The sequence below is a fragment of the Theropithecus gelada genome, chromosome 11 (assembly GCF_003255815.1).
Source record: "Theropithecus gelada isolate Dixy chromosome 11, Tgel_1.0, whole genome shotgun sequence".
Lineage (NCBI taxonomy): Eukaryota > Metazoa > Chordata > Mammalia > Primates > Cercopithecidae > Theropithecus > Theropithecus gelada.
Genome location: NC_037679.1, coordinates 101,402,776 through 101,416,455, shown reverse-complemented (window position 1 = coordinate 101,416,455; position 13,680 = coordinate 101,402,776). Strand labels below are relative to the sequence as shown.

Here is a 13,680-nt window from a genome sequence, read left to right as displayed (position 1 = left end):
ACCATGCGCTCCAGAACTGTGTAAGGAGCAGTTCTTGAAGTAGCTGCCTGAGACACACCGAAAGTTAGAGACATCATTAGGATGAGAAAGAATAATTTTTTAGTTTTGCACTTGTGAAAGGGAAGAAAGAACAACGGCGAGAGATTTCTCTGTGCCAGCCCTGTTCTTGGCCCTTTTATGAGAATTGTTTCCCTTAGTTCTCACAACAGCACCATGAGTAGATACGGCTATTCAATATCAGGTAGAACAGCAGTGAGGGAGGCGCAAGGTCACATGACCTGTCTTCCTCCCTTAGTTCCCAGGGTGTGTTTTGAGGGGGGCAGTCTGTGGGGAAGCTGTGTAGTGGGGGGCGAGGGTGGCAGAGTGGCCTGTGTGTGTGGCTGGTCCTGGGATGGGAGAGCGGAGGCACGTGGTGTGTTTTTTGCCTCTGTGTGTTACAGCCCTGGCCCTGACCCTGAGTTTAGCTCTGCTGGGAGGCGGTGGGTGCACCAAGGCCTGCTGTATTCTGAAGCTGGGAGTGTGTGCCTACCCCCGCACCTCTGTTGGGCCAGCAGAGCCCCCCACCCCAGTGGGCAGGGCCTTCCAGACCAGCTGCCTTCCCTGCCTTCCTCACCCTCATCTGTCACCCACCATCCTGGGTGGCCTGAGGTGGGCTGGAGAGACAAGCTGCGTCCTGATCCTAACCGTCTCGCTGTGTCCCTGCACCTGGCAGGTGAACGAGAACGCCAAGAAGGACCTGAAGGAAGGCCTGCTGCTGTACCACACGGAGAACAATGTGGGGCTGAAGAATGCCTGGAACATCATCCAGGCTGAGGTGCGGGCTGGGCCACACTGGCGGGGCCAGGCGGGGAGGACGGGTGGCAGCTGGCACTTCTAGCTGCCTTCCCAGGTGACCTGACCCGGCACCTGTGCTTTCTGGATTTTAACCGGGAGTGGGGTGGTACCCACCGGGGCATTTGCCTGAACTGCCGAGTCAGACGTGGTACAGCAGGGCGCAGCTAGAGAGAGATGAGGACACAGGTGGGGGCAGGCCTAAGAGAGCTGTGGCTGAGCTTTGGGATGAATGACTGAATTTATTTTAGCAATGATTTGCCTCCATGATGGGGCTTGGCTTAGGTGGGGAGGCCCTGGCTGTAAGAGGAAAACAAGTCCATACTCCCAGACGCACCCATGTTAAGCCCTGGCGAGGGGCCGGCAGGGGCTTGAGTGGCAGTCAGCTTGGGACGGTTTACAGAAAGAGCAGAGGTGCTGGTGGGGAGGTGCCCAGCCCGACGGTGGGCCTCATTGCCCTCTCCCACTGTGGTCTCCAGGAGGCAGCACTCACTCGCTTCCCCAGTGGGCCCGGCTGAAGCCCAAAGAAGGGACGAGAAGCAAGCTCTTTGTCTCCGCCCTTAACTCCAGGGTGGCCACTTTTTGGGGGGCTGGAGTTGGCCTGGGCAAGGGAAGGCCCTGGGGAGGAAGGGGCAGGCCATGGCATGTCTGACCGCCCCTTCCATTCCTGCCGGCCAGATGCGATGCTGTGGCGTCACTGACTACACAGACTGGTACCCAGTGCTGGGGGAGAACACGGTTCCCGACCGCTGCTGCATGGAGAACTCCCAGGGCTGCGGGCGCAACGCCACCACGCCTTTGTGGAGAACGGTGAGGCTGGGGATGGGCCGCTTGGGTCCAAGAGCCCATGTGTGGATGTCCTGGCATGAGGAGACCTATAACGAGGGCTGGGCCCAGGACACTGAGAGGTTGGCTGAATGTGGGGTGGGGTAGGGGCTCACAAAATAAAGCCGAAAGGCAGATGGAAAATGGGGGGTGGGGCTGGACCCACAGTTGGGAGAGTCAGAGGGTGAGGGGTTGAATGGGGTCTGAGGCTGTGCAGCTGGCCTTGCAGGTGGGGCGGAGGCTGCACCAAGGGAGGGGGACAGGGCTGAGGCCAGGGAGGGCTGGGAGGTAAGAGCAAGGACGAGGTGGAAGGAGAGAGTTTGAGGTGGGGGCCGGAGCGCATGGTTGGGCTGGGACCCTAACGTCGTGGGCCTCGCTCCCCAGGGCTGCTATGAGAAGGTGAAGATGTGGTTCGATGACAATAAGCACGTGCTGGGCACGGTGGGGATGTGCATCCTCATCATGCAGGTAAGAGGGGCGTCCCCAGCAGCTGGCCTCAGCGCAGAGGGAAGGAAGCACAGAGAAGTGAAGGCAGTGTTGGTTCATGGCGGAGGGTCTGGAGTTCATCACAGCTTTTCAAGCTTGGCAGCTGTGCCTGCCGCCGTTTTCTGTGAGCTCTGACCTGAGAGCACCTCAGCACTGACAGTGGTGCTCAGGGCTGCCTGTGGCCAGGCCTAGGCTGGGATATTGAAGCTGGAGTCACCCCCCGTGGGTTCCCCCAGTTCTGCCCGAACCTTGAGCCCAGAGAGCCATGCAAGGCACACACGGTATCCCCTGGTCACCGTCTTTACAGCCTGTGCATACGGCACACTATCTGTTGTGACCGTGAGACCACAGCGGGCTTCCTTCTGCCTCCTGCACTTGTCTGGGTCCCCAGCTCCTTTGAGATCCAGGAGGGGAGGGACACAAACAAGTAGTGACATCGTCCTGAGCACACATCATTGGTGAGACAGCCCTGTTGCTGCCACAACATTGCACCATGTATTCTACAAGCAGACAGGAGAGGCTTGGCAGGAGTCCTGTTTTTTTCTTTTTTTAAGTGACAGGGTCTCACTTTGTTGCTCAGGTTGGAGTGCAGTGGCGCCCTTATAGCTCGCTGCAGCCACAAACTCCTGGGCTCAAGCAGTCGTCCCACTTCAGCCTCTCAAGCAGCTGGGACTACAGGCGTATACACCACCATACCTGAATGACTGAAAACTTTTTTTAAAAAATAGAGATGGGGCCTCCCTCTGTTGCCCAGGCTGATCTCAAGCCATCCTCCCACCTTGGCCTCCTAAAGTGCCACTGTGCCCGGCTGCCCTGAGTCCTGAACAATCCCTGCCACCTCCCACTCCCCACCTTGGCTCCTGTGAGCCCCCACTTAGGGCCAGGTCCTCCGTGCATCCCGTGCCCACAGCACCCCTCTGAGTGGGCATGCGTGCGCGTCCTGCAGAGGTTTGGTGGCTTCTGGTCTAACAGCGCCACGAGGCTGAGCCAGCGTTCACCTGTGTGTGACCTCTGTTTGCGGTTTTCTTCATTTCTTCATGCCACAAGCATTTTCCTGGCACACCCGTGGCCATCCCTGCTTGCTCCAGGTGCCCTGTGACATTCCAAGCCTCTCGGGGCTGAGGTCAGGTCCAGGCTGCAGCAGCTCCTGCCTCAGGCCCCTCCCCGTGTCTTTCAGATCCTGGGCATGGCCTTCTCCATGACCCTTTTCCAGCACATCCACCGGACTGGTAAGAAGTACGACGCATGAGTGGGCTGGCCGGGAGTGCCCGCCCCGCCCTGCTGCCCCGTGGAGGGAAGAAGATTGAGCTTTGTGTCGCCTGCCTGCACTCTTCAGATGTGACCCCTGCACCCACCCACCCCGGCCTGCCCTACCCCACCTACCCTGCCTCAGCCTCGGACTTCTCAGTGGGTGGAGTGCCAGGGAGGAGGAGGCACACGGAGACCTGGGGCTCGGGGCACCTGGATTCCTGCATCTGCATATGCGTATTTGCCAAAGACGACAGGGTGGGCTGGGGTGCACTCAGGAGGAACCCCCAGCACTGATGGGCTTCTGCCCCTGCCCTTCCTCACACTGACACTTTGTCCCCATGTGGGGTGGGGAGCAGAGTGCCCGCCCCGTGGAGATACCGCCCCAGCAGGGGCTGCTACGTCCATGGCCACCATGGGGCACTTGGCGGGGCGGGGGTCTGCCAGCCTCTGGGCAAGGCCCCTGGAGCATCTCGCCCAGGCTTTTTATACCTTACAATGTAACTTTTTTTATTTTATTTTACTCTACGATTATTCAGGAATATTATCTCTCAGATAAGTTTAGGGTTAGATTTCTGATTTGTAACTTTTTACTGTGTTGATTTCTTTAATGGTTTGAATTTTTTTCCCTGAGGGTGAGGGATGGGTGGGAAGAGAGGACATCTGTCCAGTCTCAATCAGGACAGACCACCGTGCGACACTCGGGAGGCTCTCGGATGGGGCGTGCCTGCGCCCTCAGAACGTGTGGGAAGGAGGGGCCGTGGACGGGATGCAGGACCTTGCCAGGCTGGTGTCTGAGGACGGGAGCCTGGGAGAGGTGGGTGGAGCATGAAGCAGGCTGGAGGCGCCCCTGCACAGGAGGTGGCGTTTGCTGACTAATGGAGCTGGAAAGGCCAGGGCAGGGGGGCCCACGGTGCTGGAGAAACGCTTTGCCAGGAATGTGGCAGAGCTAGAGGGGTCCTTAGACTCTTCGCTGAGGAGCAGTTGTTGGCATTTTCTTTCTTCCTTCCTCCCGCTCTCTGCTGGCACAGGAGGCTTCCCCTTCCACCCCGTGTGGGTGCTCCCACAGCAGGTTCCGCACACCCCAGTTATTTCAGACATTCCTGCTAGAAACTGTCAGACAAATACCTCTGTAGTTCGGATGCTGCTCACTTTCTCCCTTGCTTCTGGAAGGGGAAGCAGTCCTTAGCTTTTGCTGTGCTGGGACAGTGGCAGGGGATCCACAGGGGCGGGGACCCACGGTCGTCCCCACCAGCCTTGCTCAGCCGTGGGTTGCCCTGCTGGGAAGGAGGGAATCACGTCCACCTGGGTCCGAAGATCTTCGCCGCCTTCCCCGGGGCCATGGACAGCAGCAGTGGGTTGGGTGGTGATCCTGTCGTCTGTGATCCCAAGGAGAAGAAATACAGAAAACCCAAACGAGGTCAGACTGGCTCTTGTTACTAGAGCCATGGGAAGAAAGCAGCCGGAGTCATGCATGTGCAGAGCTGGGCCTGGGAGAGAAACAGGCTGGGGAGTGAGGCGGGGAGTGGGGTTAGGCTGCAGCAGGGCGCCCCTCCAAACTGCAGCTGGGCTGGCGTACTGTTTTGCAGTCCAAAAGGTGGCGGATCCATGGGACCCAGCATGGGGACCTTACCCACTAGCCAGCATCTGCTGCACTTGCTCAGGTGGGGCCTTGGTGGTCGGCTGCCTTTCCTTTACAGTTTGTCTTGTCACCCTGGTTTCCCACTGCGGCCAGGTCTCTTCTCCAGCCTCCACCTGTCTGTTCTGCTCCAAGAGCTGAGACACAGCCACCCAGCACCAGTCACTCCTCTGTTCACCTTAAGTAACACACACATCGGGACCAGGAGGATAGAACTGTTGGCATTATCAGGACTCGTGTTTTGCGGGGGTGGGAGTTGAGAGGAGGGTGGTCTTGTGAGTTGGGCAGGGTAAAGGCCACTTCCCTGAGGCAGGGGCGGTGGTGCCGATGGAACCCGGGGAGGCCCACATTTGAGCAAAGCTGCCCTTCCCTTGTCCCCTGGCCTGGCTTCCTGGTAAGGAGCTTCAGCCACCTCCCCAGGAGCCCCCAGAGTGCAGATTCTGGAGCAGACACACCCTGGCGGAGAGACATTCGGCACACAGGTGCTCCAGTTGCACGGTGGGACCCGGGGCCTCGTGCGTTTCTCGCTGTGGGTGGGGTGGGTGGGTTGGTTTGTGCCTATCAATGCAATTTTTAATTTTTGTTAATATCAACAGCAAAAGCCGAGTGTGTTGGGAGACGTGCAACCTCCCTGAAAATCTTTTCTGTTGCTGGAGTGCTTCAGGGGTGGCCTCTGGCCCCAGAGCCTTTGCCACAGTGGCCCCACCAGCCCCCACCTCATCCGTCTGTTTGCAGAGCCTCATCTACAGGTCCCCATGCTGCCTTCTTTACTCGCTCTGCGCTTGGCTGTTTTGTTATTTGGCTGAGTCTACGTTGGGTGGAAGTCTCTGTGCACGGAATGGGTGTTCCTCCAAGCGCCTTCCACTCGGAGGGCCACACCCGGCGATGCCAGTGAAGGTGGCACAGCCTCTCTTCAGTTTCTCTTGACTGTGATCTCACTGGGGCAGAATTCCCCGGAGAGAATTCCCTCACTCACGGCTCCCTCTGCCAGAGTTAGTTCAATCAGGTCTGATGTGAGCAATTTACACACTTGTCTCAGAAAGTCCCTCAGGGTTTGTAGAGGACTCAGGGGGCATCCGCTGCAGACTCAGCCTTTCTCTGCCGCCATCTTGCAGCAGGGGTGAGCGGGCACAGGCTGCGAACTGCCCTTGGGTGGTGGTAGCAGGGGTCAAGGTGCAAGTCTCCCCCTGCACCCCTCCCCCAGCTTGCGCCTTGTCACCCCCTCTCCCTCCAGCATGGGCCTGCGTCTCAGGCTCTCTGGAAGGGCAGCCCTGCCCCAGACCCTCTTGCAGATGTCCTGGTTTGACTTGGAACTAGGTGGCCATCTTTCCAGGCTTTGGTGGCCAAAGAGCAGTCCAGGTGGATGGAAGTGGCTGTCCCCTCCTCTCCAGCCCCTGCCCACCCACCGGTGGAGGTGCTAACTAGCAGGGACGTGGCATAGGATGGGAGCTGGGTGCGAGCTGTTTGGGGTCCATTCTTTGTCCCTCAGCTTCTCAGAGTCCAGCCAGCCCTTGTGTTCCCGTGCCCCCCACTTTCCTCCTCCCCACTGCAGTGAGGCAGTAGTCCAGGGTGGGGCCTGGCCTCCCTGCCCTGATTGGGCACTCAGGAGGTGAGGCCTGGGGGGCTTCCTGCCCACTCCTTGCCCACCTGCCTGCCCCCGGGCAGCACGGGAGGGAGAGCAGGGCGAGCACGCTTGTTGGTTTCAGATGCACTTTCTGCTTGCGATGCCGTATCTGTGCGTTCCTTCATCCTGGTCCTGGCTTTATGGAACACCATGTTTTTAGCATGTTTTTAAATAAAAACCAATAAAGTGTCAAAAGCACAGCAGGCTGTCTCTCAGTGGTGTGTGTTGTTCACTCAGCCAAAACTGTGACGTATGTTGTGGTTGGTGTGAGGGACCCAGATGGATCAGATACCCCTCCTGCTGTTCACGCAAGACACACCCCCACGGGGACCTCCTCTCTCTTTTGGGGCCCAGGTTACAGATCTGCTGGCGCGGGGAGGGTCTCAGTCCTCTCTGGGTGCCTGAGGAATCTTCACATCACCCCTTGAAACAGGCTGGATCGGGGTCAGTCCCAGTGCCCGAGCCCTCTGTGTGAGAGGCCGTAGTCCTCTCTCCGTACACCCATCATACATGGCCAGTCCTGTGGCCAGGCCCCTAAGTGTATGGTGGGAGGGGTATGGAATAAGGCAATTATAGCTTCCAGGAGGGGAAGGGGCTTCCTGTGGGGGTGGGGGCTGTCAGTTTCAGAAGCGGTGTTCTTCCCAGTCCCTGTGATGTGCCCAGGGTTCATTTGACCTTGATGTCTCCTAGGACTGAGGGGACCTCACAGTGTGACTTGGCCCTTTCAGGTGACTCTGGGACAGCCTCCAAGAAGGAACACGGTCAGGATGAGGATGGTCAGCAGGGAAGGCCGTTAAAACCATGAGCGGGAAGAGCTGCTGACTGGGCCGCTGACGTTGCCACCTTCCTGCCGTCGAAGTCTCCGCTTCCTTGGTTGGGGTCCTGGTGTGTGGGGTTTCCTTGGCTGTCAGTCAAGGTGACAAGTTGCAGATGAGAAGCTCAGAACTCCCTGGTCCTCACTGTGCTCATGTCCCCAGAGTGGAGGCAGGCGTGAGGGTGTGCATGGGGTGTGACAGCAGTTGCAGGTTTGGAGGTGGGCATCTTGAAACCCCTCTGCCCGTGGAGCTCCATCTCCCTCCCTCTCAAGGGAGTGGCCAGGTCCACACAGAATTATCCCAAAGCATCAACCTCCGGGCAGCCGCCATGTCCCAGAGTCTCCAGAGACGGTGCCCTGAGTCTGAGCCACCCTCTGTCTAAGGTCCAGCTGGAGTGGTGTCCCTGAGAGCCTCCCCAGGATATTTACCAAGAGAGACTTTGTGGCTGTAGGGTCAGGATTGATCATGGCCGAGGAGCAGGTGATCCCCCATCGTCTGCAGAGGATAAACCAACTCATAGGAATTTGGGCGGATGCCCCCCTGTCTCTGCCCATTCTTACTCTCGCTCCTGCCCCCAGGCCTGTGGACACAGATGTTGAGATGCCCACTGGGTCACTGTGCTATGTTTTGGGGCTTCTGGGCAATGGAACACACTGGCTGTTCTCTTAACCGTTGGCTCTGGCTGCCCTGTCTGTGCGGGAGAGGAGCATCTTCTTTTTCTGGGGACTTTTAGTGACGAGGCTGGCGCCTCTGGGCTGGGTCTGGGCTCCTTAGTCTAGGGAGTGACTGAGATGACTCTGGGGGTCCCTCCTTTGCCCCCCCATTCTTGTGTGTGGTGGTGGAACTGCCTCTCCATTGGTGCTCAGCAAGGGGCAAGGGAGAAAGGGTGGCTTCTGAGCGGCGGCAGAGCCCTGCCAGCTTTCCACGGGGCCAGCGCTGGTGCTTGCACAGGCAAATGTCTGTTTGCTCAAAGACTTACTGAATACTCACTCGTGCCAGGCGCCTATAACACAGTCGTGGACGACACAGACCCAGTCCCTGCACTTACAGAGCTGACCATTTAGTGGGGGACCCCAGAAGAGTGCGTATGATTGCAAGTAAGTAGTGGCAGTAATGTTTACAGGGCACTGGAAAGCCCTGTGGGACAGTCACTGGCTGAACCCGGAGAAGAGAGGTCTCCAGAGCAGGTGATGTCGAAGCTAAGAGCTGAAGGTGGAGGCGTTCACCTGGCAAAGAGAGGCAGGAGATGTGTCCTGTGGATGCTCGTGGTCCACAGAGCTGGAGCACAGCGGGTGAGGGTGAAGGTCTGGAGACAGCGGTGACCACCAGATCACAACCTGGAGAACCAGGCCAAGGAGCTTGAAGTTCAGGCTGAGAACAATGGGAGCTGAGGAAAGGCTTCAAGCCCAGGTGTGATGGGCTCAGATGTAGCCTTTAGAAAGCTGGCTGTGGCTGCAGTGTGGAGAGTTGTCAGGGACAGGGGAGGCCACCGGGGGACCAGGCACAGGTGCTGCAGTGATTTAGGTGAGAGACGATGATTTAGGTGAGATCCTCAGGGAAGGGCACGGGGGTGGAGACGAAGCCGGGAGATTAGAGAGATGCATAGGAGAATCTGTGAGCCTTGTTGGTTAATTAGATTTATGCAAAGAAAAGGAGCATTCTTGCCACCCGCCCAGCATGACACCCTCAACCCAGACATGTAGATGACTAATTGTTTGCATCAAATGGATGGATGAATGTATTTGCTGGGCTCAGTGCTTCTGTGCAGGAGATGGCAGGGATCAGCATGGTGCAATTAAATCTCTCTCTTTGTTTGCATTGAGCTGCGCAGCTTGCAAAATGCTTCCATAAACGTGATCTAGGTTCCTCCCGACCAAAACCGTCTTATCGGCTGTCACTGTGCTTAAACTTTCACCATCAGAGAGGCACCACGGTGTGCCTGGAAAGAGCACTGATGTGGGTGCCAGAGGACCCGGGTTAAATTCCCAGTTTGCATTTGGTGTCTCTGTAAGCCTCAAAACTTGTCTTGGTTTTGTCATTTGCAAATGAGGATAATGCCTATTTCATAGATTTGTTGTGGGGATTAAATAGAGACATGTATGTAGAGGCATCCAGCTTGATCCTGGACCAGGATAGGTGCTTGGCAAGACAGTGGCTGAACCTGGGTCGCCACATGAAAGGCAGGACCCCAAGGAAGAGCAGCTTTCAGCCCGAGGACACAGGAGAGCAGTCTGCAGAGGGACGTTGGTGTATGAAGGGAGAGTGAGCTGCCCGCCGGAGCTCAGGGAACAAGCTTCCCCATGCCTCTGTTTTGCTCTGGGCTGGCTCAGCAGCAACACTCAATATTCCACAGAAGCAAGAAGGAAGCCAGATTAAATAAATGTCGTTTTGGACACAAAAATATTGACATTGCGATGGTCCCTTCTTAAAGCCGTCAGCAAAGCTTGGTAGGCTATTGATTTAGCCATCTCGTTTTTGCTGAGTTTAATGACAGCAGTGAGATAGACTATTGTCTCCTAAAGCTAACACAGAATAACAGCACTGCACAGGGCATGCTGGAGCCAAGCCCTCCTGATTGAAGCTGATGCCCTGGAACCTCTCCTTTGCAGCCCAGAGACTACCAGGTAGCTGAGAGCCAGCTAGGGCAGAGCTGGGCACTGCCTTGTTTTCCTTGGCCCTATGTGCAGAGGAGAGAGGTGAACTAGGACAGGAAGGCCGCACAGTGGCCTGTGGCCGGGTCTTGTGGTTAGCACCTGTTGCCCAGAGAGTTTTCTTCTGGTTACTGAGTTCTGGAACAGCCTAGAGCAGTGTCCAGAGCAAGGCCAGGCTAGCCTTGGTGGTGGAGGTGAACTGCAGCCCACATGCTCTGATTGGAGGACCTCAGGAAGCTCATTGTCCTTTGCCTCCCTAATCCCACCTCAACTCCTCCACTCAATTTCTGGAATCAGAGTCCAGATGATCCCTAATTTATAATGGTTCCGTTTATGATTTTTTGACTTTATGATGGTGTGAAAGCGACAGGGATTCAGTAAAAATGCTTATCACTTTCCTTTGAGTATCCACACAACCATTCTGTTTTTCGTTTTCAGTACAGCATTCAATAAACGACATGAGATACTCAACACTCCACTGTAAAGTGGCCTTTGTGTTAGATGGTTTTCCCACTGTGGGCTAATGCAAGTGTTCAGAGCACATTTAAGTTAGGCTAGGTTAAGCTGTGGTGTTCGGTAGGTTAGGGGTATTTTTTTTTTTTTTTTTTTTTGAGATGGAGTCTCACTCTGTCTCCCAGGCCAGAGTGCAGGGGCGCAATCTCAGCTCACTGCAAGCTCCGCCTCCTGGGTTCACACCATTCTCCTGCCTCAGCCTCCCGAGTAGCTGGGACTACAGGCGCCCACCGCCACGCCCGGCTAATTTTTTGTATTTTTAGTAGAGACGGGGTTTCACGGTGTTCGCCAGGATGGTCTCGATCTCCTGACCTCGTGATCCGCCCGTCTCGGCCTCCCGAAGTGCTGGGATTACAGGCTTGAGCCACCGCGCCCGGCCATTAGGAGTATTAAACGCATTTTTGACCTATGGTATTTTCAACTTATGTTGAGTTTATTGGGACGTGACCCCTTCGTAAGTCGGGGAGTGTCTACATATTCTGAATATATTTGTTTTCTCTGGCAAGAGACCCCAGTTCCTGAAAGGACTCAGCCTTCTTATTCACCAGTTGGCCCCTCCAAGAGAGTGTGTTGGGTTTGACCTCTGGCCTCCAACTCAGGGTTCTCTAGAGTAGGATTGGAGATTCCTGAGCTATTCTCAATATTTTAAAAGTCCCAGGGAAGTTGTTCCTCCCCCGCCAATCATGGGAACATAAACCTCTTGGGTGTGGCTGGCTCTGTTATGCCCTTAATGCAGGTTTCCCTCCCCTCCCCTGGTCCGATGCAAAGGCTCCCACCGGCTGTTCCACAGGTCCTCTCCTTCCTGCTCAGGCACTGCCAGATAGGGTTTGACCAGAGACAGAAGCAGGAGGAAAAAAGAAGTAAGGGCTTCTTGTGTATTTGCTTTTTTTTTTTGGATACAGTCTCACTTTGTCACCCAGGCTGGAGTCCAGTGGCATGATCTTGGCTCACTGTAACCTCGGCCTCCTGGGTTCAAGCGATTCTTGTGCCTTAGACTCCTGAGTAGCTGGGATTACAGCCACCCGCCATCATGGCCCGCTAATTTTTGGTATTTTCAGTAGAGACGGGGTTTCACCATGTTGGCCAGGCTGGTCTTGAACTGCTGACCTCAAGTGATCTGCCTGCCTTGGCCTCCCAAAGTGCTGGGCTTACAGGCATGAGCCACCACACCCGGCCTCATGTGTTTGTTTTTAAGAAGAAATTGGCTGTTGGCCCCTGTGCCCTTGCCTCCCCACCAGCAGCCTCACTCTTTTCAGTTGTGGAGAGAGAGTGAGAACCAGGGTCCCCACGGTCCCCAGCTCAGGTCCCAGCAGACACCCTGAGGCAGCAGTGGCAGCCCAGTCAGGGCTCACATGAGGCATCGGTACCTGCTGGGAAGTAGTGGCAGCTGACAGGTCAGCCGGCACAGCTTCAACAGCAGCTTCTCGCTGCCTGCCCGGATGACAAGGCCCTTAGATGCCACGTCTGTGGAGACAGCAGTCACCAACCACTGACAGTGCCGTGCAGCAGGGAGGGTACCTGTTTCTCCTCGGTACACACACGTACACACTCTCAGTGATGGTGGAGGTGAGTAGATGTCCAGGTCCAACAGGACAGATGACCGTGAGTGTGCCCTGGGCTGGCTTCCTTCCCCTGTTCAACATCCAGACAGAGCTGCTACTGCGCTGACCGTTCGGTGAACAACTGAACATTGGCCAAGGAGGTCCTGAAGACACAGAGCAGGGCAGGGCTGGAGCTCTTGTGCAAAGTAGGTCCCCACTGGACCTCCTCAGGTGGATCCACCTGCTCACACAGCATGTGGCCAGGCCACGTCGGGTTCACACCACACCAGGTGTGTGGTTCCATTCTCAGCTGCCTCCCAGGCCACCACCACCCCTCTGTCTGGGGATCCCCCGAGCCCAGCTTACCCGGGTACTCTTCAGGCTCCCCACCCCACCTCAAGCAAGATTTCTAGACAGAAGGGTGAATGAGAGAGAATGACTGTCCCATGTCATAGAAGGGAAAGCATACTTCTTTTTAGCTTTGCGCTGGGCAGCCTGATGGCTCAGCAAAGATTCCTCTTTTCGCATTGAGGAAAAGGTGTCCAACCCTGGATTTGGGGATGAGGACAAACCAGCTGGTTCAAGGTGGAGAAACCCTGTCATTGTAGAGTGAGGTAGTCCGGGGGTCCAGGTGGCAGTAGGAGTGTGTGTCTCGGTCAGGGGGAGCCCTGTTGCTTGTGACCTCTCCCCACACTCTCCTCTGCTGCAGCCAGGCAGGGGGCCATGTGGTGAAGTGGGCACAGGCTCACTGCAGGTTCCTTAACAGGCTGGTCGCGCAGCCTGGTAAATGGTGTGAAGATATTGACTGACCAGAGGCAGAAAGCTTGACGAGGAACGCAATTCAAGTACATGTGTTTGAGCCTGGCTCTCGCTGACAGCCAGGAGCTCATGACACTTGTGAGTGGGGGAGGTCAATTCCAACAAATCATGACTACAGCTGACAGAAGGATAAGCAGGACCCTGTGCAATGTGGCCAGCGGGTTTACTCACAGGGAAGCCACAGTTAACATGGTGGCTTCAGGATGTTACCATACACTTGGTGAACTGATGGCTGGGGTTTCCTTGCAGTGGAGGGAAAAAAATAAACAGAGGTAGTCTAGATAGAATTCCTTTATTTTCATTATCATGCCCCTAGCACGTGAAGCTGGGCTTACCCTGAGATCAGCTATGGAGTGGGATGTGTTTCCGATGAGAGCAGTTTCTCTATATGCAGTAGGTTAAGGCATTGTCTCTGTGTCTAGAATACTGCGATGACCCACACCCATGGGCCAGCTGGTTCCAGGAGCCCATCTGGCCTTGCTGACACTGGGCTGCCTGAAGGATTAGCCACACTTGCACAGGGCGGGCTCGGGAAGGGGAATCCCAGGCTTATAAGCAGGAGGAGGCAAGGCCCACAGGAGGCAGGGAGCATGGGCTGGGCTGTGCACTGAAACAGGAAAAGGGAGGCAGGGCACAGCGGCTCATGCCTGTAACCCCAGCACTTTGGGAGGCTGAGGCAGGAGGATCA

General features: G+C 56.2%; 1 protein-coding gene and 1 pseudogene across 5 annotated transcripts in view; both read left to right on the top strand.

Moving 5' to 3' along the window:
• TSPAN9 (tetraspanin 9) overlaps positions 1-6,853 on the top strand; it is a 216,481-nt gene extending 209,628 nt beyond the window's left edge. For 2 of the 4 annotated variants that reach the window (XM_025402722.1, XM_025402719.1), the window contains 4 exons: positions 713-814; positions 1,510-1,641; positions 2,041-2,124; positions 3,320-6,853. In XM_025402722.1, the coding sequence (XP_025258507.1) occupies positions 713-814; positions 1,510-1,641; positions 2,041-2,124; positions 3,320-3,391 (390 nt within the window). In that variant the 3' untranslated portion in view covers positions 3,392-6,853. Of the gene's footprint in view, positions 1-712; positions 815-1,509; positions 1,642-2,040; positions 2,393-3,319 lie in introns of those variants that run through there. The other 2 variants (XM_025402720.1, XM_025402721.1) reach the window with 1 other exon arrangement.
• On the top strand, positions 5,217-6,853 carry LOC112635013 (annotated as a pseudogene). The gene has a single exon (XR_003121854.1). The product of XR_003121854.1 is annotated as an uncharacterized LOC112635013 (transcript).
• Positions 6,854-13,680: the final 6,827 nt, after the last annotated feature.